Source organism: Xiphophorus couchianus, chromosome 18 (assembly GCF_001444195.1).
Source record: "Xiphophorus couchianus chromosome 18, X_couchianus-1.0, whole genome shotgun sequence".
NCBI lineage: Eukaryota > Metazoa > Chordata > Actinopteri > Cyprinodontiformes > Poeciliidae > Xiphophorus > Xiphophorus couchianus.
Window position 1 is genome coordinate 245,211 of NC_040245.1, and position 27,384 is coordinate 272,594.

General features: G+C 46.7%; 2 protein-coding genes across 3 annotated transcripts in view; both read left to right on the top strand.

Annotated features, from left to right (window-relative positions):
- The first annotated feature begins 7,039 nt into the window (after positions 1–7,039).
- On the top strand, positions 7,040–17,920 carry timm50 (translocase of inner mitochondrial membrane 50 homolog (S. cerevisiae)). Its single transcript, XM_028045402.1, has 11 exons — positions 7,040–8,757; positions 9,974–10,130; positions 13,126–13,157; positions 13,615–13,636; positions 14,999–15,057; positions 15,262–15,381; positions 15,506–15,610; positions 15,693–15,791; positions 16,271–16,427; positions 17,035–17,141; positions 17,211–17,920. The coding sequence occupies exons 1-11, from the start codon at positions 8,557–8,559 to the stop codon at positions 17,307–17,309; spliced, it is 1,158 nt and encodes a 385-aa protein (XP_027901203.1). The 5' UTR covers positions 7,040–8,556; the 3' UTR covers positions 17,310–17,920.
- A 3,070-nt stretch (positions 17,921–20,990) lies between these two features.
- dlc (deltaC) overlaps positions 20,991–27,384 on the top strand; it is a 323,636-nt gene continuing 317,242 nt past the window's right edge. The window contains exons 1-4 of one of the 2 annotated variants that reach the window (XM_027998937.1): positions 20,991–21,264; positions 21,360–21,602; positions 21,765–21,825; positions 22,213–22,470. In XM_027998937.1, coding sequence (XP_027854738.1) covers positions 21,220–21,264; positions 21,360–21,602; positions 21,765–21,825; positions 22,213–22,470 — 607 coding nt within the window. In that variant the 5' untranslated portion in view covers positions 20,991–21,219. The remainder of the gene's footprint in view (positions 21,265–21,359; positions 21,603–21,764; positions 21,826–22,212; positions 22,471–27,384) is intronic. The other variant, XM_027998938.1, reaches the window with a different exon arrangement.

A 27,384-nucleotide genomic window follows, 5' to 3' on the forward strand; every position in this document is an offset into this window, starting at 1 on the left:
CGTGCGTTGCTCCTCCAACAACAAACCCTGGATTACCAGCGACCTGAAGTGACCTAAACAAAAAGAAGATGGCTTTCAGGTCTGGAGATAAGGAGGAGCAGAGGAGAGTCCAGCTTGAAATCAGAGAGACACTGAGGACATGCAAGGACAACTACAGGAGGAAGCTTGAGTCCAAACTCGAGCAGAACAGTGTGAGAGATGTGTGGAAAGGAATGAAGAACCTCGCTGGGGGCCGGGATAGAGCAAACCAGTTCAACCAGTTTTTCAACAGGTTCAGCTCACCTCCTGCTACTCCCATACCACCACCAGCCCCCCACACATCCACACTGCCCCAAGTCGTTCAATCCACCAACCGGCATTCTCCTGCACACCACTTCTCCTTCAGCCCACCATCCCCCCTCCTCCCCCATCTCCACTGCAGACAACAACACCTACCCCCAGCTAACGGTGACTACAGGCCAGGTTAAGAGACAGTTGGAGCGATTACACCAGGGGAAGGCTGCAGGACCTGATGGCATTACAACACGGATCCTGAAGACCTGCTCCATCCAGCTGGCCCCGGTACTGGCACACATGTACAACCTGAGCTTGAGGCTGGAGAGAGTCCCGCTGCGGTGGAAGACATCACATGTGGTTCCTGTTCCCAAGAAGCCAAGGCCATCTGACCCAGAGGACTACAGACCAGTCGCTCTCACATCTCATGTGATGAAGGTCATGGAGAGACTGGTCCTGGCCCAGCTGAGGCCTCCGGTGAGGACGTTTCTAGACCCCCTGCAATTTGCCTACCAGCCCCACTTAGGAGTGGACGATGCCGTCATCTTCCTGCTGCAACGAGCGCTGTCGCACCTGGATGGTGGAGGAGACACTGTGAGAATCACATTCTTTGATTTCTCCAGTGCCTTCAACACCATCCAGCCTCTGCTGCTGGGTGAGAAGCTGCGGAGGATGGGTGTCAACGACTCAGTGATCTCCTGGGTTACTGACTACTTGACAGGCAGGCTACAGTTTGTCCGTCTGGGCAGTGTCCTGTCTGATGTGGTGGTCAGTGACGTAGGAGCTCCACAGGGAATTGTGCTTTCTCCCTTTCTCTTCACCCTGTACACCACTGATTTCCAGTACAACTCTGAATTATGTCACCTACAGAAGTTTTCTGATGACTCAGCGGTTATCGGGTGTATAGGGGATGGAGGGGAAGGGGGAGTACAGGACACTGGTGGACGGCTTTGTGGAGCGGTCTGACCAGAATCACCTGAGGCTCAACATTAGTAAGACCAGAGAGATGGTGACTGACTTCAGAAGGAAGAAGATACCTTCACGGCCACTAAAGGTCAAAGGGGAAGTGGTGGAGGAGGTGGAGGATTACAAATACCTGGGAGTTGTAATCGGCAACAGACTGGACTGGGCATCTAACACTGACGCTGTGTGCAGGAAGGGGATGAGCAGACTCTATTTTTTAAGGAAGCTGAGATCCTTCAATGTGTGCAGCAAGATGTTGGAGACCTTTTATCACAGTGTTGTTGCCGGCGCCATCTTCTTTGCTGCTGTGTGTTGGGGAAGCAGCATCAGAGCCAGCGACTCTAATAGACTGGACAAAATCATCAGGAAAGCTGGCTCTGTACTGGGACTAAGGCTGGAGTCCCTGGAAACTGTGGTGGAGAGGAGGACACTGAAGAAGGTTCTGTCTATTATGGACAATAAACAGCAGCCTCTCCACCACATAGTGGACAGACAGCGGAGCACCTTCTCACATAGGCTGCTCCAGCTCCGCTGTCGTAGGGACAGATACAGGAAATCCTTCCTGCCACTGTACAATAAAAGCTAAATCATTGTTCTGCACTAATCAGTCCGATTTTGCACAACTGCACTGTGGCACACTGCTGTACATATATTTACATATACATATCTGCATTTTGAATCTTTGCAAGGACTGCTCTAAGCTGCTTTTATATTGACAGCATGTTATATTTTATTTTTATTTTGTCTACAATTGCTACTCAGTGGTGGATGTTGTGTGTCTTGTCTCTGTGCTGCTGTAACTGCGGAATAATTTCCCTGCTGGGATGAATAAAGTCATTCTATTTTATTCTATTGAAGAAAAATCCACAGAAAAGCCGCACCGGGCTACAAGCCGCCTGGTTCAGGGTGGGAAAAAAGTAACGGCTTGTAGTCCGGAATGTTAGCAAAGCTAGCTAGCATTAGTGATCTGCCTTCAAAATCTTTTTTCTGGTCATCATAGAGACTTAGTCATTGTTAGCTGTTAATAGTAATTTAGCTACCCGTGTACAATAAATATTTAGTTTTAGGGTGCTAGTTTGTGTTTCTTGCCAGCTTGGTTCACAAGCTAACGCCGCCTAATATTGGCGTGAAGCGCTGGTTCTGATTTGGTCTCGGATTATTTAATGTTAAGTATTATACTGGCCTAAAATGATGCGTTTATTGGGCTTCCTTCTTTGAAATGAGGTTGTTTGTGTCTGGAGCTTCAATTCACAGCAAACCTTCATTGACTTTGTAACGGAAACTGATCCGATTGAGTTCCAGAAATGAAACCACACCCCTGTTCCAACCCTGAAGCAAAGCGGGTCTGTCCGGTTCCGTCTGTCCTTTGTTGAGTCCAGCCAGGCGGAGTGGACCGGTCTGCGCAGGGAAAAATCCTGACTCCAGCAGAGGTCAAGGCAGAGTGGGGAAGTATTCTGCTGCCTAATGAGTGAAGATGGACAGGAAGGGACAGGAGATCCTGCTGCCAGTCGGGGATGATTGTCTGGAATGAACATTACTGGTGGTTCATTCTATTTATATGACACAACTGGAATCTTTGCTTTAATAGATTTGATTAACGACTACTTTTTCTGTAATTTCAGATGCGAAAGGAAGACAGAAATGTCACTTGGCTGAAGATGATGATGATTTCAGAGATGACCTTCATCTTCTCTCCTCAGAATCTTCTCATTACTCCATGAACCAGGCGTTTAAATCAGCTGATCTACTGCAGCAATAAACTATCAATGCACCAAATCCTGCAGCTCCTACATCACACTGATATTACGCACATATTGCAATAACAAAACCCACATGTATTTTGCCTCTAATAGCCTCAGATTTTGCTCCAGGCCATCTTGTCGTATTTCCAAATCAGCCCCACTGATTATCACGTGGTTGGAGCAGATGGAGGTTTTATATTCTAGAAACCAGTTTTCTCTGCCTGGCTGTGGTCTGGGCCCAGTATCTAGCTTCATTCTTCTTCTTCTCTTCTGCCACAGTGACTCATGTCTGCGCTCAGTTCTTAGGCCTTTCATAAATCTCCTTTCTGCTCTAATTGATCTAGTTTTGGTATTTCATAAATCACTGGATGTAATTATTCTTAGTTCAACCTTTGTTTAAGTTCCCTGTGTTGGCTGAAGAGTGAAGGATGCCGTCCCACAGCAGTGTGTGACCAGCAGGCTGTGGTTCTTCCATCCACAGCTCAGGCTCCTGTTGGTTAAATGAATTAAATATTAAATCTCTAATATTTTTTTTCATCCTCCAAATGACACCAAGCAGAAGTCAGCAGCAGAATCCAATGAGTTCATGTTCTCCAGCCATAGATATCCTCCAGATCATAGAAACTTCCTGTCCTCAGTCAGATTAACTGTAGCAGCAACTAAATATTCAACCTAACTGAACTATTTTTCTGTAACCTTTAAATCTTTTCCATGAGCATCAAACCTGGATTATTGTGGGATAGAACTGAACCTAGAGGTGGACGAAGAGCTTCCCAAAGCGTTTAAATTGTGATGACGTCACGTAACGTCACGTGTTGAGTCACAAGATGGCGGCGCGTGTAGACGCTGCGGCTCGGAGCTCCCGTGTTTTCGTTTTTTTTAGCTTGTTTTTATTGATGTCTTCGCTCAACAAACTACTGGAAGCCGTTACAACTTACAGCAGATTAGAACTGTGGGACATAGGAACACAGTTTGGACTTCACACACCCACCAAGCTGGACTTTATTCCTCCAGAGCTGCTATGAACACCTGGGACTATGATCATTCCCCCCATGCTGCCAAGGCGACGGAGGAGGCAGCGCAAACAAAAGAGGGGTAAGAGAGCCGGCGTGCGGGCTAGGCTACAAGCTAGCCCTCATAAACCGGCCCTCCCCAGCCTCTTCCTCGCCAATGCCAGGTCCCTCGTCAACAAAATCGACGAGGTGCGACTCCGGATTATCTCTCGCCGGATGGACAGCTGTGTGACTATTGTCACAGAGACCTGGCTGGAGGATAACATCCCGGACGCAGCGGTGGAGATAACGGGGCGCGCTCTGTTCCGGGCGGATCGGACTGCAGCTTCGGGTAAGGGCAGAGGCGGAGGTTTGGCATTGTATGTACACAATGCCTGGTGTACAGCCACACACTCTGTCGGAACATTCTGCTCTCCTGACTTGGAATATCTGGCGGTGAAATGCAGACCCTTCAAGTTGGTGAGAGAACTCTCGTCCATTGTGATCGTGGCCGTCTACATACCACCGAGGGCTAATGCTAAGCTAGCATTAGAGGAGCTGTACTGCCTGATCAGCGTGCAGATGAACTCCAACCCGGAGGCGGCCGTGATTGTGGCGGGGGACTTTAGTCACGTGGAACTGAAGGCTGTGTTTCCCAAATTCCACAAATCCATAAACTTTCCCACCAGAGACAATAACATTTTGGACCAGGTCTACTGCAATATCCCCGGAGCCTACAAGGCTGTAGCAGCTCCACATCTGGGCATGTCTGACCACATCTCAGTGGAGCTGATTCCTGTCTACAAGCCTCTGGCCTGCAGAACTAAGCCGACCACCAGAATAGTTCAGGTCTGGACTGAGGAGGCCTCCTCTGCACTTCAGGACTGCTTTGAGCATACAGACTGGAGTGTGTTCAGGGACGGCGCAGACTTGGAGGAATACTCATCGTCCGTTCTGTCCTATGTTCAGTTCTGCACCGACGCTGTCCTCCCTGTTAAGACCATAAAAGTGTTTCCAAACCAGAAACCATGGCTGGACAGCACAGTACGGGCCCTGCTGAAAGCCCGGGATGCTGCCTACAGGTCTGGAGACAGGTTGGCTTATAGCAGGGCCCGGTCGGAACTGAAAAAAGGTATTAAGCAGGCCAAGCTCCAGTACAAACAGCAGATTGAGGAACATTTCATCAACAACAACCCCCGAAGCATGTGGAGAGGCATTAGAACCATGACGGACTACAAACACAGCACTCAGCTGACCAGCCGCGACCCCACCCTGCCTGACACCTTAAACAGTTTCTTTGCCCGCTTTGACACGGCGGGCAGCAGAGAAGCCGTACATCTACCCCAACTGGAAGAGCAGCACCAGCCCCTCGTCTTACAGAAGCATCAGGTGACGTCCACCCTGAGGAGGATCAACACCCACAAAGCTCCAGGACCGGACAAGGTGTCAGGCCAGACGCTGAAAACCTGCGCCGACCAGCTGGCAGGAGTGTTTCTGGACATTTTCAATCTGTCCCTGCAGCTTGCCACGGTTCCTGAGTGCCTCAAGTCTTCCACCATCATCCCTGTACCGAAGAAGAGGTCCATCACCGGCCTGAACAATTACCGGCCCGTCGCTCTGACCCCGGTGATCATGAAGTGCTTTGAGAGGATTCTTCTGAGGTACATCAGAGACTTCATCCTCGCAAACCTGGACAGCCTTCAGTTCGCCTACAGAGCGAACCGGTCAACAGAGGATGCTGTCTCCATCACTCTGCACACAGCCCTGACCCATCTGCAGCATCCCAACACCTACGTCAGGATGCTATTTGTAGACTTCAGCTCAGCATTTAATACCGTCATCCCAGACAAGCTGGTGCTGAAGCTACTCGAGGTGGGGCTGCCCGCTTCACTGTGCCACTGGATCAGAGACTTCCTCACCAACAGGCCTCAGGTGGTGAGAATAAGTGGCTCAACATTGTCCCCACTGGTCCTCAACACAGGCACGCCGCAGGGCTGTGTGCTCAGCCCAGCTCTCTTCACCCTGTTTACACACGACTGCGTGGCCATCCACCCCACCAACACAGTCGTGAAGTACGCGGACGACACAACAGTAGTGGGTCTCATTTCAGACAACGAGACCCACTACAGAGAGGAGATTCTGCAGCTCACTCAGTGGTGTTCAGCCAACAACTTGGTGCTGAACACAGGGAAGACCAAGGAGGTCATTGTGGACTACAGAAGGTCCAGGAGGACGGCTCACACTCCCCTTCTCATAGATGGAGAAGTGGTGGAACGTGTGGACAACATCAAGTTCCTGGGCCTCCACATCACTTCTGACCTCTCCTGGAACACAAACACCTCCCACCTGGTGAAGAAAGCACAACAAAGGCTCTTCTTCCTCAGGAAACTGAGACGGGCTGGACTTTCCTCACGGCTGCTCGTGAACTTTTACAGGGCGACGATCGAGAGCATCCTCTGCCTCAACATGACTGTGTGGTATGGTAGCTGCACAGCACTGGAGAGGAAACAACTGACACGGGTGGTGAGAACAGCACAAGGCATTGTGGGATGCCCCCTCCCAGACCTGGACTCCATTTACACAGACCGGGTCAAGAAGAGAGCTGGATCCATAGCGATGGATTCTAGCCACCCGAGCCACAGACTGTTTGTGCCGCTGCCATCAGGCAAGCGGTACAGGAATATATGGACTACAACAAACAGACTGAGAAACAGTTTCTTCCCCACAGCCATTAGAGCCATTACTCCCTGCCGCCCCCCCCTCCCACACATATCATAACCTCGCAGTCACACATACATATCCCCCACCCCCACACAGCCATATTGTTCTGCACTTTGCACTGTCACATCATCTGTACTTTGCCATAATTGGACCTGCTGCTACTTCTTTGGTGTGGTTGAGTGCCTTTAGTTAATTTAGTTGTATATATTGTTATTATTATTATTGTGTGTTTGCTTATTTATACTGTATATATTTGACCTTTTGCACGGGAGCTGCAATGGAAATTTCGTTGAATTCTGTTCAATGACAATAAATGCTATCTATCTAAAGACGCCCTTTGGGCACAGTTATGGCAAGCTATTTTACATAAAATGGTCTCCATCTAACGATCTATAATTACACTCTAGATATCTAAAGTGAGAACCACAGTTTGACTATCCTGAATTTAATTCATGCATTTACATTTTGACTAGTAATAAGAATAAGTCAAGATATCTTCAAGGACATTTTGTCAGATCAAAATACCTTTCAGGAAGTCTCGAATGCTGGCACTGGATTTATCATTTGAAGGGGCAAACATCCAGAATTACAATACAAAACATCTAGAATGTAATTACGGCTCATCAAAATGACATTTTCACATATGAGAACTAAGAACAATACATAACCCCCCCAGTGCTGCCCTTGGGCTGTCCCAACAGTTGCCTGCAGAATTTAGATCTCCTGCACAAAATTGTCAGTAAAAGCTCATCAGTAAATGAGGAGAAAGCAAACTTCATTAATGTGAAGACTTTTCAGAAATCTGCAGAGAATTTATTTATTCTTTTCTGATTTACATAATGCACTTAAAACCAGCTTACTTCTGCTGTCAACCCATTCAGAAGTTGAAACTTCTGAATTTTTTCTTGAAATTTCAAAATATCACATACATCTGGAAAGCTTTGACTAAGCAATAATTATTCAAGATATCATTAATATCACTCTGACTAGTCGGAATGTTAATTAGATGTCTGCTAAAGATATCTCTAATTCATTTGGTGCCAAAAATACAATTTCATCCAGGTATCTGTAAGTTAGTTTGCTTCAACATTTCTGCAATTTAATTTGTATTAGTCAGATCTATATAACATCTAAAAAGAAATGTACAATAACTTTAATTGGAGGAATAACTAGTCACAGCAAAAGGTAAGATATCTCAAAGTTACTTTAAATTACTTTACAGATAGTAAGTAATTGAACTGAAGCCTCCCTGTAGCTTCATGATATATGAATATGGAAAACCTTCACTGACATTCGGGACATAAACAGTCCACTAAGACATTTCTATTTAGCAACATTTTTGTTTCACTTTCTTAGATGTTTGTTTATTTCTTTCCATTGTAAATGCTTGTTTTGGTTTAAGACCTTTGTAGACCAATGAGATCTCAATAATAACATAAATTAAACATATTATTATTTATACTAGTTGGTATGTAATTAGAGAGATCTCAAATATGTATTTTCTCAGTCATGATATAATTGGAGGTGTCTCAATTTGCTAATATGTCTAGTCATTAACCAAATTAAGATATATTGAGCGTAAGCGTAGTGAAACCAACTTCATGTTAAAACGGCCTGCCATACTCTTTGGGCACGTTACCATCAAGCATCATGGCCGCTTTTCTTTCGCAATCGAAGGTCAGACAAACTTTCACTTCTGATTGGTTCAATTTTTATAGAACCCACCTGCTCTTTCAACCACGTGATCCCACACTTCTGTTACTGCCTCTGGCGCCTGCCACTCACAGACGCTCCAGCCAATCAGGAGCTCTGTCCTCTGGGTTTACGTCACAGGCACTCACCGGCAGCTAACGCTAGGATCCAAGATGTCCGCGATGTTCCCCATGTGTGTAAGAGCCAGCCGGAGCCTTCTGCGGTTCCAGGGCGGGACGTCAGCTGCTTCCAGCCCGCAGCAGGTGCTGGATATCATCCGGACTCTGTCCACGGAGAAGAACCCACCCGGTACCGGCGGTGCGACGGGAGGGCTAGCCCAGGCTATCCTCCAGGAGAGGCTTCAGCAGAGTCAGGTGAGGGGCGCTCATTTTGCTCTGCAGGCAGTAGCAGCTGCGGAGACAGCGCTGTTCACGGCTATCTCCGCCCATCTGAGCTGCTCCTGTGCTAATATTCAAAGCCACTCCTAGCTTCAGTCAGTCTGACATTTAGCTAAACGAGACAGCGCTAATCTTTGGATGTCTGAGCTCATGAGTTGCAGTTCAGGGATAATGAATCTGTCTCTACCCGGTCACCTCCCGCTGCTGCTGTTAGCCTGCTGCTAACCTGCTGTTAGCTGTGTTGTTGGACCGGTTATGTGTTTTGTCGCAGCCAGCCTCAGCTTCAGATTGTTGGAGATAAATATCCAAGGTTTGTTTGCTGTGAAGGTCAGAGGAGAAGACCCCGCCCTCCTCTTCCTCCTCCTCATGGTCGTTTCAAACATGCCCCACATTAAACCTGGGCTTGGCGGTGATTGGCACCGGAGCAAGTCTTCATGGGTTTAATGTGATGGAGGAGGAACCCACGAGGTTCTGCTGCAGCCCCGGGTCACCACGGAGGAGTCATGGAGCAGTTTGGTTGTCCTCCTCTGGACAGTCCTGACTTTGTCCCCTTCCGCAGAACATCAGCTTCTGGTCAGGCTCTGTGGTCCGAGTTCTACCAGTGGTACTTGGGCTGCCACTGGTAGAACTTGTGCTGTTGTATCAATCTTCCAGACTTGTCAGGTCTACTGGTTCTGGTACTGGTTGTGGTTCTGGTTCTGCTCTGCATCCAGAAGCCAAACATGGAGAAGCAGCATTCAGCTTCTATGCACCACAGATCTGGAACAAACTTCCAGAAAACTGAAAAACAGCTGAAACAGAGTTCCTTTAAATCCAGACTAAAAACCCTTATTGTGTTTAGAGCTGCTTTTGATTAGTAATAACTGGAACATTGATCAATACATTATATGATTTTGATGAGGGCACTCATCAAAATGTAATGTTTGTTTTTTATGACGTCCTTGTTGCATATTAATAATCTAGACTGATTAGTTCTACTGGACTTGTTTATCTTGGTAAATGGTGTAGAGGACGGCACCGACCCAGGCCCGGCTCTGGGGGCGTACGTATAAAACATGCCCGCTGTCTCCTTAAGGTCTGGACTACAGATGGAGGATGGAGGATCCAGCAGCAGCTTAAGCTATGAGACCGAATGTTTGTCTCTGAGTTGCTCAGTAGAACCGGTTGGACCGAACCTTCGTCTGTTTTCCAGGGTCAGCCACCACCAGAGGGCGATCCGAGTCAGAAGGACGGAGAGCAGACGGAGGACAGGAAGCAGAAGGAGAACTCGGCCTACGCCAAGAAGATGGTGCTGCGGCTGGCGGGGCTCATGGGCGTGGGCGGGGCCGCCAGCCTCGTCTACATCTTTGGTGAGCGAGGCGTGCACACAGACGGTCCGGGTTCTGGACGGGTTCTGGACCTAAAGCCTTCAGGCTGCGCATGTGTTTAGGTTCTCTGACGATGCAGAACCTTCTGCTGATTGTGGAGCTGAACCCAGAAGGTTCTAGTTGGACCGGTTCTGTTCCCGATTAAACATGCAAACAATTCATCTTTAATCTTTAATTCATCAACCGTTAACTGTTGATTAATGTTGGGTTAAAAAGAGTTCCAGTCCACTAATAACATCAGCTTAGTCCTTCTTCCTATGTTGCAGTTTGGCCTCCGTCCAGCAGGAGGCGCTCATCCTCAAGCAGAGAAAGTTAATTCAGAATCAAAGATGGCGGCCCTACAAAGAGCAGAAGAGAAACGGTCCAATTACTTTCTGTGTTTCTGTTTAGAAATATAAAAACTCAACATAATGCTAAACGTCATCTTTTATTTCTATTCAGCAACTAAAGAGTTTTGTTCTATTTTATAAATATGTCTGTTTAATAATTAGAGGAAATCCCAGTTTTCATTTTATCAGTCAGTATTTATCACAGCTGAAGCAAAAATCATGTTAAGACTAAATAATGTTGTAAGAATTATGAAAAATGTTTCTTAGTTCCAGAGAAAACTCAAGTTTTTAACAATGAATCTTTAGTCGATCAATAAGATCAATTAACTTTGATCAATAACTTGCACCTAGGCCTGTCGCGATAAACGATAAATCAATTAATCGTACAATAAATTAAAACTATCAACCTCATTTTAATTATCGGCATTATCGTCTCTTCCGGCCTTTTTCTCTTTCTGTTGATGACACTGAATGAAAAAAGGCTAAACTCCAGTGCTCTCCACTGACCTCTGACCTCATTTCCTTAGTGTAAAGCTCAGCGCAGACGATACGATCTTAGAGCTGTCGGCCGATTGTCGGCCCGTTTTCAAAACCTGACAGATCACACATTAGCCGACAGAAATCCTAGGTATAACGGTTCCATCGGGTTCGGTCCTGCCGTGTGGTGTCCAACAATGGGCACCAAATAATGGCTACAAGTTCAGTGAACTAATTTTAAAACCAGGCATTAATCAATGCTTTACTACAATCTACCTGCAATGCATGTGGCTAGTGTCAGTGTAAAGTCCTGACTGAATGAAAATCATTAGAACCTGTTTACGTCACGTTAACGAAGAACAGCTGAAAAGTTACCGGGTTTATCAACTGCGGTAGCAATTTAGCTCCAACTCCTCCTCTTGTCATTTCTATATTCTTTGCATGTTGAATAAACATTAATGTTGTTTCCACATATCATCTCCAATGTCGGCTGGACTTCGGGTTGCCCGTGTCAGCTGTTTGGGATTCCCCGACGTAATTTCCCCTCAGAAAGCTGGAGGGGAATCCTCGCTTTCTGATTGGCTGCCTGTTATTTTGTTGTATGGGGAAAAATAGGAGCAAAAAATCCTGTAGTGTGAACTATTGCATCAGGTAGTCGATGTGCCCATCTTCTCTATTTAAATCTAATTATTACTGAAGGGCAACATAATATACAGACTTCATAATCTGCACTCTTGGTTGAATGCAGTATTTATTTCCACTTTGGCTTTATGGTGTTTAGTTTTTATCAAGTACATTTTTTGTTAATGGAGACTGAGAATCCATTTTATTTTTGGTTGTTTAGTTTATTTTGTTTATCAGCTCCAGTGTTAAATATTCTTTTGAAAATAAAGTGTATCTATCTTTGGCAGGAAATCGCATCATTATTACGTCATTTCCATTAAATCAGTGTAAAAAGGTCTTCAGACAATATTATCGTTTATCGCAATAATTTTTGAGACAATTAATCGTGACAGACCTAGTTGCACCTTTAGTCCGATCCGGCCCGTTTTTCCGGTCAGACGTTTTGGTTCTTATTAGTTCTGGTCTGTTCTGGTTCTGCTGCAGCTGATGGACTCTGATCATTTTCTCTGTTCATAAAAATCTTATTCTGCTCAGAACTGAAATGAAATATTTGTTGTCAGATCCGAGTGACCTGATGAGGCGACAAGCTGGAGGAGCCCAGCAGGGGGCGCCACTCACTCATTATCAGACATGAAGAAGAACGTGAGGATATTATTGTCGGTGCGGCTCGGTTGAACTGGTTCCTTAAATATTTAATTGACATTTTGAGTTTTATTTCATTCATTAAGCGAAAGCAGAACATTGAGGACAGAAATAGCAGCTTATGTAACTTTTGGTTTCCTCTCATCCTTCCTGCCGAACAAACAGAACCGTCACAATAAATCACTTCACGACCAGATCAATCACTTCCGATTGCAGGATAATCGATTTATTGTTTTTCTCTTCGTGCCAGAGAGGATCAATTCTTCAGTTTGGCGTTTTGGTCTCAACCAGCAGAAGCTTCATCATTAATTTATTTTATTTTGTTTGCTTAAATCGTCTCCAGGTGTTAAATGTTCGATTAAAGGTTATTGATTAGGAAAATGGCTTTTTCATTTTGGCACTTTAAGAAAATCGTCTCAAAACAACAAAATTACCGTTTATCGCAATAACTTCTGGGCCCACCAGAACCAGAACCGGACCGCTGCTCTGACGTCCAAAGTTAAAGTTTCAGGGTCTGGAGGAAGCGTGGACAGAACCAGAACCAGAACCGGGCTTTTGCAGGTCCAGAGGGAAGTTTCCTCAGTCAGTGATGATCAGAGTCACCTGCTGGTTCTGGTTCTGGTCCACTGGGTTTTCAACCAGCAGAGCCATCTAACAGAACATTCTAGAACTCTCCAGGTTCTGATGGCTGGAGATGCTGGTTTGATTCTTCAGCAGAATCTGGTTCCGACCCAGACTGAGTCAGCAGAACCAGCAGAAATCTCCTAGAACTTTAGTGTGTCCTTGTCACCTCCGCTGTTGTGATCAGTCTGTCCAACCAGAACCAGAACCGCTCCGTGATGACCTGGACCTCCGGTTCTGTTGAGACCCAAATAATGGAAGGTTCTGTCATTTCTCCTCTTTAGGGACAAATTCAGAGGACGAGCAAGGAAACAGGGTGAGCTCTCTCTCTCACACACACACACACACACACACACACACACACACACAGCTGCAGTAGTTGGAAGGAAGAACTGCAGTTCTTCTTCATTTCTCTTCATGTTGTAATTATTAGTTTTAACAGAAATGTGTTTTTATGAAATGATGTGAAATAATGCAGCAAACTTACTGAGTCGTTCACCTGGGCTCCAACAGAACCTGAACCCTCCACGGGGTTAAAGGTCACCAGGTCATATATCTGGTTCAGCTGCAGTTCTGTGTTTGACCACCAGGTGGAGCCCTTCACTGCAGCAGGCTGTAGTGAAAACCTGAAATATTCCAGTTTCCTCTGATTCAGATCCAGGCTGCACTGATGAAACGATTCATTTAACGATTCATTTAACGATTCATTTAACGATTCATTTAACGATTCATTGATTAATGATTAGTTTCTTTTTCTGCTGTTTCTCCTGCAGATTCCTGATGAGTTCGATAAAGGTGAGTCTGTTTGGTGTTTTCAGATGGACGGAACCAGAACCAGACATGACTGGGTTTAGTCCGGCTGGTTCTGGTCGTTTAAAACCTTTTTAACCTCAAACTGAACATCTAAAGTACGTCAAGTGTCGTCTGGAGATGGACGAGATGGATCCAGGTGAACTGGACCCCAGCAGAACCAGAACACCGGTCGAACAGCAAAAGTATTCATACGCCTGAAACGTTCCAGGTGCTGATGTGAAAACGCTGCGAAAGTTTTTCACTGTAACTCTGAAAATGTAGCATGGATTTTTTGTTGAGTCAGAACTCCACCGGGTCGGGCTGCAGAACCGGCTTCTGGTGTTTATGTGTGTCCTGCGGCTCAGTCGGACTGGATGGAGATTCTGATCTGGACTTTGACTAGGCCGCTCTAAGCTATCAACATGCTCGGATCTAAACCATCCCATTTATCTCTGTCTGCGTGTTCAGGCTGGTTCTGGTGGTTCTGTGAGTCTGGAACCAGGACCGCTGAACTGAAGAAGCATGCCACACCTTTCAGATTTGAAGGCTCAGGCTTTCAATTCGTTTCCATGGTGACAGCTCTACTGAAACCCTGGCAGGAAGGGGAAAGTCGAGTGGAAGGAAAAATTGTGGCGGAAAAATGCAATGAACTCGAGGAGGAGGAGTTCCTCTGGATCAGCGCTCTGCTCCTGGTGTGTGTGTGTGTGTGTGTGTGTGTGTGTGTGTTTCTCCTTATTAGGCTCTACTTTGCATTGATGAGCCCAAGGCTTCATGGGAAATGTAGTCTCTGATGATCCTCAGAGATCAGATGGATCTGATGGACTGGATCCTCCAGGTTCTGATCCCGCCCCGGTCCGATGTTACGCCATCCTGTGTTGGTCATCAGAACCGAGTCCAGGTTCTGGAATGGAGCGGGCTCCATTAAAGCTCCGGTTCCGACGCAGTAAAAGAACCGTCAGGGGTTCTGATGGAGAACCCAGAGAACTTTCCTGAGGTCCGATCTGCTGGAGCCGCTCACATCGCACCTGGTGATGATGAGGAGTGGAGCGGTTCTTCTTCTTCTGCTCCGTCTTCATAATTGGACCTGAACCGGTCTTTCAGAACCTGGTGTTGCTGCAGAGGCTCAGACTAAAGCAGCAGGCTGAAGAACTCTGGTGTCGGTTCTGGTTTTACTCAGCCGCCATCATCGGATCGGATTCTCGTCACCACCGACCCGGTACCGACTGGGTTCTGGTGTGGCATATTCCTGCTGGAAAACCCAGAGAGCCCAGAAGAACCGAGCCAGGCTGGTTGAAAGGGTATCAGGACCGGTCAGCAGAACCTGCGGCGGGTTTGGGTTCTGATGGGTGTTCTGTTCTGTTCCAGATCCGCCTGTTGTGCAGCAGCTCAGAAGAACCTACAAGTACTTCAAGGACTACCGACAGGTGAGCAGAACCGCCAGCCGGGTCGGCCCTCCGACCCAAACATCTTCTGGAACCAGGAGCAGCAGAAATGGCTGGTTCTGGTTCCTCCGGACTGGATCAGAACCTTCCACCAGGGGATTGTTTCTCAGCAGAACCAGGTTCAGGAGGTTCTGCAGGTCCTACTTGGTTCTGGAAGGTTCTGCAGCTTTGCCGTCTGTCCTCCAGATGATCATCGAACCGACGAGTCCGAAGCTGCTTCCCGACCCGCTGAAGGAGCCGTACTACCAGCCGCCGTACACGCTGGTTCTGGAGCTGACCGACGTTCTGCTGCACCCGGAGTGGTCGGTGGGTCGCTGTCTCTATGACCTTTGACCTGCACTGCGGCTTGCGTCGGCTCCGATCTCCCCCGGTTCTGCCGTGAGCCGGGTCCGTCAGAATCTGTAACCTGATTGTTGTGCTCTGTGCCCAGCTGTCCACCGGGTGGCGCTTCAAGAAGCGGCCCGGCATCGACTTCCTGTTCCAGCAGCTGGCGCCGCTCTACGAGATCGTCATCTTCACGGCCGAGACGGGCATGGTGAGCGACCCGAACACAGCGGGTCACACGGTGCGGTCCTGCGGGAACGGGTCAGAACCAGTCTCTGTTTGTGTTCTGACAGACGGCGTACCCTCTGATCGACAGCATCGACCCGCAGGGCTTCGTCATGTACCGCCTCTTCAGGGACGCCACGCGCTACATGGAGGGGCACCATGTCAAGGTCGGCATCTGGGTCCGGGGTCGGGTCGGGTCGGGTCTTCAAGTTTCTGATAAACCTTTGATGGGTTTATCTTTGCTGTTTGTGTAAAACAACAATAATCGATATGTTATTATTTGTTTGTTAAAATTTTGAGTTGTTTTCTGATGAGGGAATTTTTAAATGGTTTATTTCCAGTCAGAAAGTTTTCCCAGTTTTACCAGTGGGGCCCCTGTGTGGCCCCTATGGGGCCCCTGTGGGTCCTGGAGGCCCAGCATCCTGCGTGTTTTAGTTCTCCCTGCTTTAAGGCAGCTGGATCCAGTGGCGGCTAGAGGAACGCTGACCTGCTGCGGAGGAACTAGAACATGCCGGCTGTTGAGCCTCCAGACCCCTAGGGGGCAGCGCTGGATTCAAACCAAACACGGTTAAAGGAAGAGCGGAACGGCAGGTGACGGGGCGGGTTTCAGATCCAGCCGGCCGGTTCTGACCCGTCTGTCTTGCAGGACGTGTCGTGCCTGAACCGGGCCAGCAGTAAGGTGATCATGGTGGACTGTAAGCGCGAGGCGTTCCAGCTGCAGCCCTTCAACGGCCTGGCGCTCAGGAAGTGGGACGGAAACTCCGACGACCGGACCCTCTACGACCTCGCCAACTTCCTGAAGGGTGAGCGGTCTGGTTCCGACCCGAAGCGGCCCTGGTTCTGGACCCCTCCTTGAGTCAGAACTGAATTAATTTTAGTTCAAAATGATCAGAAATGTAAAACCAGGAAACCCGTAAAGAATCTGAATGTGGGAATAAAAAAATCGTAAAATCAGGATTTAAAAAGGTTTTAATGAGGAGGAAGCGGCTCGGCCCGTTTGGTTCTCTCAACAGAATCATTCAAAGTTCTGATGATGCTGATGGGTCCGAATGCTTTAGCATCGCATTTTTAATAACATCACAACATTTATCCTCTAATTATTCTGCATGCAGAAATTCATAAAATTATTTCTCTAAATTATGATTTTCTTTCAATAATCAGAACATTTAAAGGGAAATAAACCAGAGTTTAGAAACGGAGCATCCGGACCCGTTTAAAATGATGCGGAACCAGAACCGAAGACGAACTGGATCCAGATTTAATTCCTTCTGATTCCAGTTACTCAGATTTAATCGTCGGCGTTTCTGAAGCACTCAGGTCCAGAAACGTCCATGTCCCGGTTCCGGACCCGACCCGGTCCCAGACCTGACCCGGTCCCGGACCTGACCCGGTGTGTTTCCGTCCCTGCAGCCATCGCTCTGAGCGGCGTGGACGACGTGCGTGGCGTTCTGGAGAACTATGCCCTGGAGGATGACCCCATCGAGGCCTTCAAACGCCGCCAGGCCCAGCTAGCCCAGGTGGGATGGTTCTGGTTCTGACCCGGTTCTGTTGTGGTTCTGGTTCTGACCTGGTGTCGCCCCCGTCAGGAGGAGCAGCAGCGCCTGGCGGACCTCTCCCAGCAGAAGAAGCCGGCTCTCTCTCTGGGCTCCATCACGACCCGGTTCTGGCGGTCCAAGCAGCAGTGAGGCCCGCAGAACCTCTCACCCACACCGCTCCACCCGGAGGTCGGGTTCTGGAAGCGGAGCGGGGCTCTGGAGGCCCCGGCCCCCTTCCTCTCTGTGTGTCCTGATTGGACCCAGGTGAGTTTGGACCTGCTGGAGATCGACGGCTGAACCAGAACCAGAACTGGCTCTGGTTCTCCTCCGCCCTGGACCGGACCTGGTATCGGCTTCCCCCCCGTCCTGCAGGGGGTGCAGTAACTCTGACAGAATAAATCACTGATGTTCAGGACGTGAGCGGCGGTTCTGGTGGACGTTGGACCGGACCGGACCGGGACCCTGCAGGAGCTGCTGCTGCGGTTCTGTTGGCCTCATAAAGCTCTGAAACAAACATGTGCTGCGACTTTTCACCAGCAGGAGGAGCAGCTGAGCCCGGCAGGCCCGGTTCTGGGATGGAACCGGACCTTCAGAACATCAGACCAATAAAAAGTTTAAAAATAAACTCAGCCTTCTTCCTTCCACTCAACTTTCTCTGCATCTGCTGGCCCGTCCACTCAGCCGGATCAGAATCAGAACTTTTTATTGGTCTGATGTAATATTCTGATATTTACTGGAATAAATCAGATTTTCAACCAGAACTTTGATTATTAATTATTGATTATTGATTGATAACCGGCCGCCCTGTGATTCTTCCATGAGTCATCAGAACGTTTCTGAACGTCTGGCAGAGGTGGCGTCATGCTGTGGGCCCCCGTTGGTTCTGTTGGACACCTGATCCGAGCCGGAACCGTCGATGAAGGTTAAAACTAAAAATGAAACTTCTTAGTTTTGGATCAGAATTTTATCAGAACTTTTGTTTCCAGATTTTCTGCTTAAATGTCAACATTTTTCTCTGTTCAAGCTGGTTCTGTTGGGTCAGAACCTGGAATATTAACTTATTGATGAATAAATCAAAGAACCTAAAACTATTGAATCAGAAATAACGATGATGATGATGATGATGATTGGACCTGCTTGTTCTGAGACCCGATGTTTGAGTAGAGCTGCGAAGACCGGGTCGGTCCTGGTCGGAACCAGACAGTTCATCAGAACCTTCTGCTGGTTTCTATCAGCAGTTGAAATAAAAGTCGGTTCTGTTGGTTTTCAGCAGAATCTCCACTTTATGAATGTTTTATGTTACTGGGTCCGCGGTTCTGGTTCGGCTGGCAAAAATTAATGCGTCTCCTCTGGACCGGCTCTACAGTTGGTTCGGTTGGCTGAACCGGGCCGTACACGGTTCTGTTTGGAAACGGAAGCTGCTGGGTCAGAACCAGAACCGCCGCTGGGTTCGGCTCTGCATCAAACGGTGGGAGTCAGGAAGCCGCGGACGTTCCCAGCTTCACACCCGCAGCCTCCTGCCGCAAACAGCTGCGCCAAACAAAAGCCGCAGTTCGCACGAGGCCGAGAAGTGCGCGCGCCGCCGCAGGGAGCATGAAAGGGCCGCGGCGCGTGGCGGGAACAGGAGGTCGCGCGACGTTTTGTCACCTTCCAGACGGTCAGCAGGTAGGTGTGAAACCCCCACGCTCTTCACACACACACACACGCACACACACACACACGCCCCCCCCCCCCGCGCAGACTGAGGAAGAGGAACTTTTGCGATACTTTATTCCAGTTGAAATGGATCAGAACCGGGTCCAAACAGCGCAGTTCGACGGAACCAGTTAGAACAAAACAAAGCGCGTTAAAACTTTCCATTTGGTTAAAAATGATCAACCCGGATCCAACATGGTGGTCAGCAGCAGCTCGGAACCGCTCTGCTCCAGTCTCGGTGTTTCTGTCTCATTTTAATTTGAATATTTTATTAAAAAATATAATTTACTTTGAAGTTGATAGTTTTCAATCAACTTCCGTTTCCCTTTTTCCATTGAAGTTTGTGTTGCAGCATTTGAGCTTCATGATGAAATGTAACCCGAGACGCTGAAACTGATCATCCAGACCGTAATAATCGCTTCAGCCTGGATGAGTTTGTGATCTGAGGCTTTAGAAACCAGGATCCTTTAGTTGTTACAAAGTCACTGATTTCGTTTTGCTTCATCTTTTCTTTTCCTGGTGTCACTTTGGGGAAGAACTCATGAAGTCTGAATGTGTTATCCTCTGCGTCGTCATGGTAACTGATCTTATTTCCTGCTGAGCCAGTGGGAGCTTATTGAACCAGAGGGTCCTAGGATGGAGCCTTGGGGAACCCCACAGGTGACCTCTGACCTCTTGATGAGACGGTTCCTGTTGAAACAGAGAAATTCCAGTTCTTCATGTCGGACTGGAACCAGTTGAGTTCTGGACCGGAGAGTCCGACCCAGTTCTCCAGTTGGTTCAGTGATGTGATCAACACTGAGGTCCAACAGAACCAGAACCAGAACCAGCTCTGTGGTTGTTCCATGTTGATGGTTTTCAGTTTAAACTGAGGAACATTTTGGACCCATCTTGGTCCAGAACTAGAACTCTTGAGTCAGCAGAACCACACACGATTCTGTTCAGGACCCAGTTCCTGGCAGCATGGGTCCAAGGGAACCGGTTCTTCTTTCCGGATCAGCAGTTAGATTCGGTCCATCACGTCCTCGCGTCGCTCCGTTCAGGTGTCGGTTCCGGCGCCTAAGCAGACTTTCCCACGGTCTCCAGGGCAACCACCTCCTCCCCTGGCGGGCACGCGCCGCACGCATCAGGTTCGCACCTCAACAGGAGCTCGTGCCTCCCGCCTGCCAACCAAACGGCGCAGTGATCAATAGTTTTCACACCGCGGAAAGAAGGAGGTGAGAAGTTAGGATGAAAGGACGGTCAGCTGACCGACAGCCAATCACAGAGCAGGAAGGGAGCACTAACTTCTCCCATCAAAGCGCCGCTGAGGTTCGCAGCACGCGCCTAAAGAGTCTCATCGATCCGCAGATGGCGCGCGATCGAATATGCGCAAATGATCAGTCTGATGACGCTTCCTGGCGGCGCGTGCGCACTGCACGCGCCCTGCCGTCACTCATCGGCTTAATCATGATGGAGGCGCGTGCGTGTGAGCGCCTCGTGCCGTGGCACGCGCTGCTTTCTGAGCTAACACATGAACAAGAAGTAGGTTTGTGAGCATGCGCACACACTGGGCATACCTGTCTGCGGCTCACCTGGCCCACACACTCAGCGGTTCTGTTAGAACCAGAACCAGCTGCAGGTTCTGGACTGATTCTCAGTTCTACACGAGGTTCGGTCCAGGTGAGAGCAGACAGAACCTCCTGACCTCAGAACCAGGTTCCGGTTCTGCATCCAGAGAGGAACGGCTCCAGAACCAGAACCGGTCCACTCGGCGCTGACCTCCACAACCAGAACTCTGGTGTCAGTTCTGTTGGGTCGGGTGATCAGATGAAAGCTGCTTCCTGATTAGCTGCCAGAACAAGTTCGGTTCTGGAGCCATTCAGAACATGACGGTTCCAAACGGAACCACAGTCTTCAGAACGGTTTCTGGTTTTTGTTGAGTGTGACGTGATTCAGAACCAGAAGGTTGATGACCTGGAAGCAGGTCGGGTTCTGGGTCGGTCCGGACCGAACCTGTAGAGCTGCTCTACAGGTTCTAGCATCAGAACAGGAGATCCATTATGTCTGCTGGATCGGAACCGAGCTCCTCTGGTTCAGGAACCCCCTCCCCCTCCGGCTCCTCCCCCTTCCCCCCTCCTCGCTATAAAGCGGAGGTGAGAGCGCAGCTGCCGCAGTCCAGAGTTCAAACAGCCGCACTTCACTTTCTTTTCAGCGCAGAAAGCAGATCAGACCTGAAACCCGCCACTTCTTCTTCTTCTTCTGCTACTTTTTCTACTTTTCCTTCTTCTTATCTCCTCGCTGCGGTTCGGGTTTTGTTCCTCCGCATTATTTTGGTTTTATTTTTGGCGCAGATCAGCGAGCATCGGGGCAGCGGCGCTCAGACATGTTGCGGTTGTTCCTGCTCCTGCTGGCGGTGCCGGTGCAGACGGTGAGTGGTTCCGACAGGTTCTGACGGGCCGGACCGGGAGTCCCGCGTCTTTACGCACAGAGTCTGAAGTTTCCCTCACTGCCCCCCCCCTCCAGGTTCGGTCCACCAAGGCCGTGTTCGAGCTGAAGGTCCAGACCTTCAGCAGCTCCCGCAGCATCTGCGACCAGAACCGGGACTGCCGCATCTTTTTCCGCATGTGCCTCAAACATTCGCAGAGCGTCATCAGCCCGGAGCCGCCGTGCACTTACGGGAACGCGAGCAGCGCCGCGCTCCCCGCGGACCCCGGCTCCATCTCCGGGAGCGCGCCCATGAAGGTGAACGTCTCCTTCAAGTGGCCGGTGAGTGACCGGAACCGGATCGGTTCCGTTTAGGTGAACGGTTCTGTCTGAATCGAGAACGGAAATGATTTGAAAATGTTTGGAGAAAACTGTGACAGCGAGCCGTGTGACGTCAGCACGTCACTGACGGTTTATTGATTATTGATGATTGTTTCGCCGCAGGGCTCCTTCTCGCTGATCCTGGAGGTTTGGACCTCAGACTGCTCAGGTGGAAAGTCCACAGGTAACAAGCTGCAGCGCCGCGCCCTGACCGCCAGGGGGCGACAGAAAACATGTTTACATCGTTCAGCATCACAACGTCCCACTGTTTACACTTTTATTTGGGTTTTGATCATTTTTTAAAGAAAGAAATGTTCTAATCTTTAAGGATTCAGATGAAATGATCAAATAAATCACGCGTAGATTTATCTGCTGTTTTTATCGATTCTGAACGTTTTTGTTAAACTTTAATCTTCCCGGAGGTGGAAAACATCTACAGCAGATACAGCAGAGGATGCTGGGAAAGTTTTCCTGTGGAAAGCCATTTTACTTTCTCTGAGTTGAAGCAGTTGGAAGAGGCTGAGCCCAGCTGATCGTGACTCCGCCATGTTTCTGTCTGCTTGTTGCCCAGGCGACTGCCCGCGGCTGCTGAGCCGGGCGTCCCGCCTCGGCAGCCAGGCGGTCGGGGAGGAGTGGTCGCAGCAGCTCCACCAGGGCAACCAGAGCGAGCTGAGCTTCTCCTACCGGGTGGTGTGCATGGAGAATTACCACGGCGACGACTGCTCCACCCTGTGCCGGCCGCGCAGCGACGACTTCGGCCATTACCGCTGCGACGCCCAGGGCCGGCGCCGCTGCCTGGAGGGCTGGGAGGGCAACTACTGCACCGAGCGTGAGTTAATCTCCGAGTCCTGGGACAGCGGCGTGTCTTTAGCTTCAGCCTAGCCGCACTGTCCTCTGCCATTGCCATGGCAACAGGTCATCAAACCAGAGTCACTTCTGGTGAAAGATGCTGTCCTCTGCTGTGTGTGTGTGTTTGGCTCTGAGGTCTGTTGCTTTTGGTTTGGGTTAAACAGTCGGCCCCTGGCTGGCCCCCGACCGGCCCTGACCGGCCCCCGCCCCCACCCCTTTAACAGCGCCGTGTCCTGCAGGTTAGCGTGAAAACAGAAACCTGCTGCTTCATGGAGGGGGTGAGAGAGGGCCACAAAATTCATCCAATCAAAATAGAAAAAGTTCTTTACAGCAAGTTTACTGACTCAGCAATAAATCTGATGATAAAACTCAGAAACAAAACGGCATTTTGTTTAATAAAAATAAAAAATAAATAAAAAAATTGGTCCAACTAAACAGAAACATTTTTTATTAAAATAAAAAATGTTTCTGTTTAGTTTCACCAATTTCTTTACCATTTTTGACTCTCAGTCCAAACAGAATCAGTTCAGCTCTGATTGGAGGCTGGCAGAAGTATTCACACCCTGGAGCTTTTCCATATTTGGTCTCATTGGGTCAGACGCTGGGTTCTGATTGGACGGTGAGACGCTCAAAGCCTCAGCCTGCTGTAAACCTCCTGAGCGCTCTGCTGCTCCTCCATGATGCCGTTTGCTCCAGATCATCTCTGAACCTCTGAGGCGTCACAGAGCAGCTGGAATAACACTGGGATTAGATTAGATTAGATTAGATTAGATTAGATTAGATTAGATTACACACAGCTGGACTCAGCGAGTCATTAGCAACCATCAGGCAACTTCTGAAGGCAACTGGTTGAATTCAGAGAAAAGGAGGCTGAATACATTTACACACCGCACTTTTCAGTTTATTTGTAAAAATTGTGTTGAGGTTTTATTTTCTTTGTACTTCATAATGGTATTACATTCAGTTCCTATGAAATATTTTTATGTTTATGGTTATAATGAAACAAAATGTGCAAAAGTTCCAGGGGTGTGAATACTTTTCTAAAGTAAAACAGGTTCAATCAAAACTAAATGCAATAAATGTTCACAAAATAACTTAGAAATCTGTTTTTCAATGTTTCATCACAAACCATCATTTACCAAAAAGCATTGGGCTGAATCAGATCTGCAGCTAAAGCAGAAACATTTCACCCAAACATGCGTCTACAAAACAGAATAGAGTTTATCATTTTACATTTTAATCATCATTCAGTTTCAGTTCAACACGTTTAATTTTTATCTGAATCCTCAAATATTAACAAACCTCATGAATTATATTTATTCTCTCTTCTCTTAAATCATTTCTCTACCAGCAGCAAAATGTTTGTTCAGAGCTTTAAACATTATTTCCAATAGTTTTATATGTACAATAAGTATTACTTAGAATAAAGAGTTTATTAGGTGTTTCATGATATCCACTTTATTAATAAACCTATTAGCTTTTTTTGCAACTGAACTAAATTATCGATGTTTTTTTACTTGCATTTTCTCAGATTTCTGAGACAAATAAGGCAAAACTAAAGAGGAAAATATGATATGCAAGGCTTTAGAATTTATTAAATCTTTTATTTTAAACAATATTCCAATAGTTTTGACAACTTTATTTCTAATATGTTCAATATGAGGCTTCCAGCTGAGTTTGTCTATAATAATCCCTAAAATTGTCTCATAAACTCGATCACTTTCAACTTTACATGATTATAGATCCGATTACCAGAGAAAACATGAACTTAGTTTTTCCTTCATTTACTGATAAGTTAGTGTAATCTAACCAGGTTTTCTATTGTTTTCATTATTTCAAATTTGTATCTTCAAACATCATAAACTTCAAAAATATCGTTTAAATAAAGTCTAAATAATTTACTGAGCCTTGAGGAAAACATTTTACTGTTGGACTTTATTAATCTGTACATATTGTAATCTATTACTCTAGTAACTATTTAATCACTGATATGAAACCTACAGGTCACATCTAGATCTATAAACTCTAGATCTACAATCTCTAAATATATAAACAAAATCTATAAACACTATGTCTATAAACTCTAGATCTATAAGCTCTACACCAGTGGAGCCCAAAGTGGCCCCTGAATCCCGGCTTCCTGCCTGTTTTATTCTGTTCCTGGTTTTACCAACAACCGTCTCAGCAGGTCCAAGTTCTTCTTAGTCTCTGAGGACCATCATTGGATCCAGGGGCCTTAAACCAGGGAGAGACTAAAACAGGCAGGATGCCGGGAATCAGGGGCCACTTTGGGCTCCACTGGTGTAGATCTATAAACTCTAGATCGGCTCATTCTGTTTGTTATTTTATTAAAAAGTTTTTACGAATATTTTTCCAACGTTTCAGTGAATCCTGGTTTCCGTGACGACGGCCTGCAGTCTGTGAATCTTTGTCTCCAGTTTAATGGAAAAACTTTTGCTGGTTTCATTTTGTCAGAAAAGTTCCAGTTAAAACAATTTGTTACAAATAAAGATGAGAGGTTTAATAATATTATAAATTATTATTTTTCTTTTTAAGTATTTCTTTTTACAAGCCAAATCAGGGAGTCGATGTATTTCTGATGTTTATTCTTTTAGGGGACAATAACGATTATAAATTCTTACAAATATTTCCAAAACCGTATTATATGACTGGTTAACATCATCAACATGAACATTTGGCCAATTATAGTTCATAATTCTGCTTTCATTTCTTCCACAGCTTCAGGTGATTTTATTCTAACTAAATTAGTCATTTGCTTTGTCATATTTAAATGAAACTGATTACTAATATCCAACATAGTAAACAAATAATGAACCATCCACTGTTTTCACATTGAACTAAAAAATGATCAGTCAGTGACGCTCCGTTATTTGTGTAGGTATCAGCAGGGCCGGCCCAAGCCTCCATGGGGCCCTGAGCCTAATGTGGTTTTGGGGCCCTCTAGTTCTGCTAACAATGTGGACCGGCTGCAATCAGCAGTTAGAATATTAGATCATTTACACACCTGCTATAAACGTATTGCATCTCTGGAAGTGCTGTTTACATTATAAACATGTTTAATACGATACATTTATTGACCAACTGAGTTATCAACCAGTTGATTTCTGGGAGCCGATTTCCTTCATTTTGGGGCATCGTGATCAGCTGATTCTTACATGTGAAGCTGATCTGATCTTCATCAGCAAAGGTTTATAAATCATCTCTGTCCTCTTCTGCTCTGCAGTGAGACGTTTGACTGACAGACCGACCCACCAGGTCTGAACGTTTACAGCTAACAATATTCACCCCATTGTTACCAACTCAGTGACTTTCTTGCTACATTTAGCGACATTTCAGAGAAAAAAAAATCATATCAGCCAAAATCAAAATCAGCAGGTCAGGCTTTTAAAGATCGGTAACCAGGGATCGGCCAGAAAACTGCAATCGGTGCAGCTCTACACATATTCATGACGTTCTTTGATTAAATTAATTTATCTTAAGCGTTACTCCAATATCTAAAATGTTATTTACACCAGGTGAGTTTTTCTCCCCTGAGAATATGGACCGGTACCGGTACCGGACTGATTCTGAGCCTTTAAATGATTTTAACAGACGTTTCTCATAACTTAGAAGTTGATGTAAAAATAATGTTTTAGCCACTAAATGATTTTGCTCAGCAGCAAACAACATAGAGCAGCTCATCATGTAGCAGCTTGTAGCCTGACGGACAAACATTTAGCTAACAATGTTAAACATTGACAAGTTTTAATTATTCTTATTAAACACGGTTTGAGGCCAAAATAGCTCAGAAATATCCAGAGCCACCATGAGAATCAACTCATTTAAAGTTTAAACTCTAGCATAGAGACTCTAGCAGAAATGTTTGGCTGCTGAACTGGACCGGTCCAGGTTGCTATCAAGCTAATGTTCTGTTAGCAGCTTTACTAATCTTTTACATTTCATTAGCAAGACTCATTAAAACCTTTATTTTGGCCTTTTCTATTCTTCCTCTTTCTTTTCTCCTTTTTTGAGACATTATTTTTCTTACTTAACTTCTGACCGGACCTTTGGACCTTTGGATGCTCTGAACGTTCAGCTCGTTACCGGCGAAGCGTGCGGTACCTACCGCAGCCACCAGGGGCCCCAAGAGCAATTTATCTGTTTTCTTTTTATCAATAAAATAATAATTTCTACATACATTATCAAATATATATCATTGTAAAAACAAATCAGTTTGTTGTGAAATTGTGTGTTTTTGATATTATAATGACAGAAATTATTGCTAAAATTTTTTATTTTTTTAAATCAGTTGCACTGAGGGGCCTGTTGGTGGCCCTGGGGCCCTAAGCAGCTGCTTAGTTTGCTTCTGCCTTGGGCCGGCCCTGGGTATTAATATTAATGGACAGGAACCTAAACCAAACACTGTTTTATCAATTCTGTCGTTTTAGTATTCTCATTATATTTCAGCAAATCAATGTGAAAATCTCCACAAATAAAAGTTAACTTTTCATTGAGCCTTTCTTACGTCTCTAATATTTAATATTTTCTTGCTAAACTCATCTATGGAAGAGCCAGGATTTCGATAAACACGACTAATTAAAATATATTCATGTTTATTACCCTCAGTTTTAACATCCATCAAGTTATCAACTGAAAATGTCATTTTAGTAACAACCGTCCATCTCAGTCCAGACCTGACGTCAACCTGTTCTGACTGAACAGCTGATCCAGACCAGTCTTCCTCAAACTGGTGGGCCACTGCTGGTCCGCGGCCGCCCCCTACTGGTCCGCCAGGTACTGCATGTAAACGACCGTTTATTTTCCGTGACGTCAGCTCAAAGTGCGAAGCTACAGCTAGCTTAGCAAAGGATTGTGAAAATAATGACGGAGAACT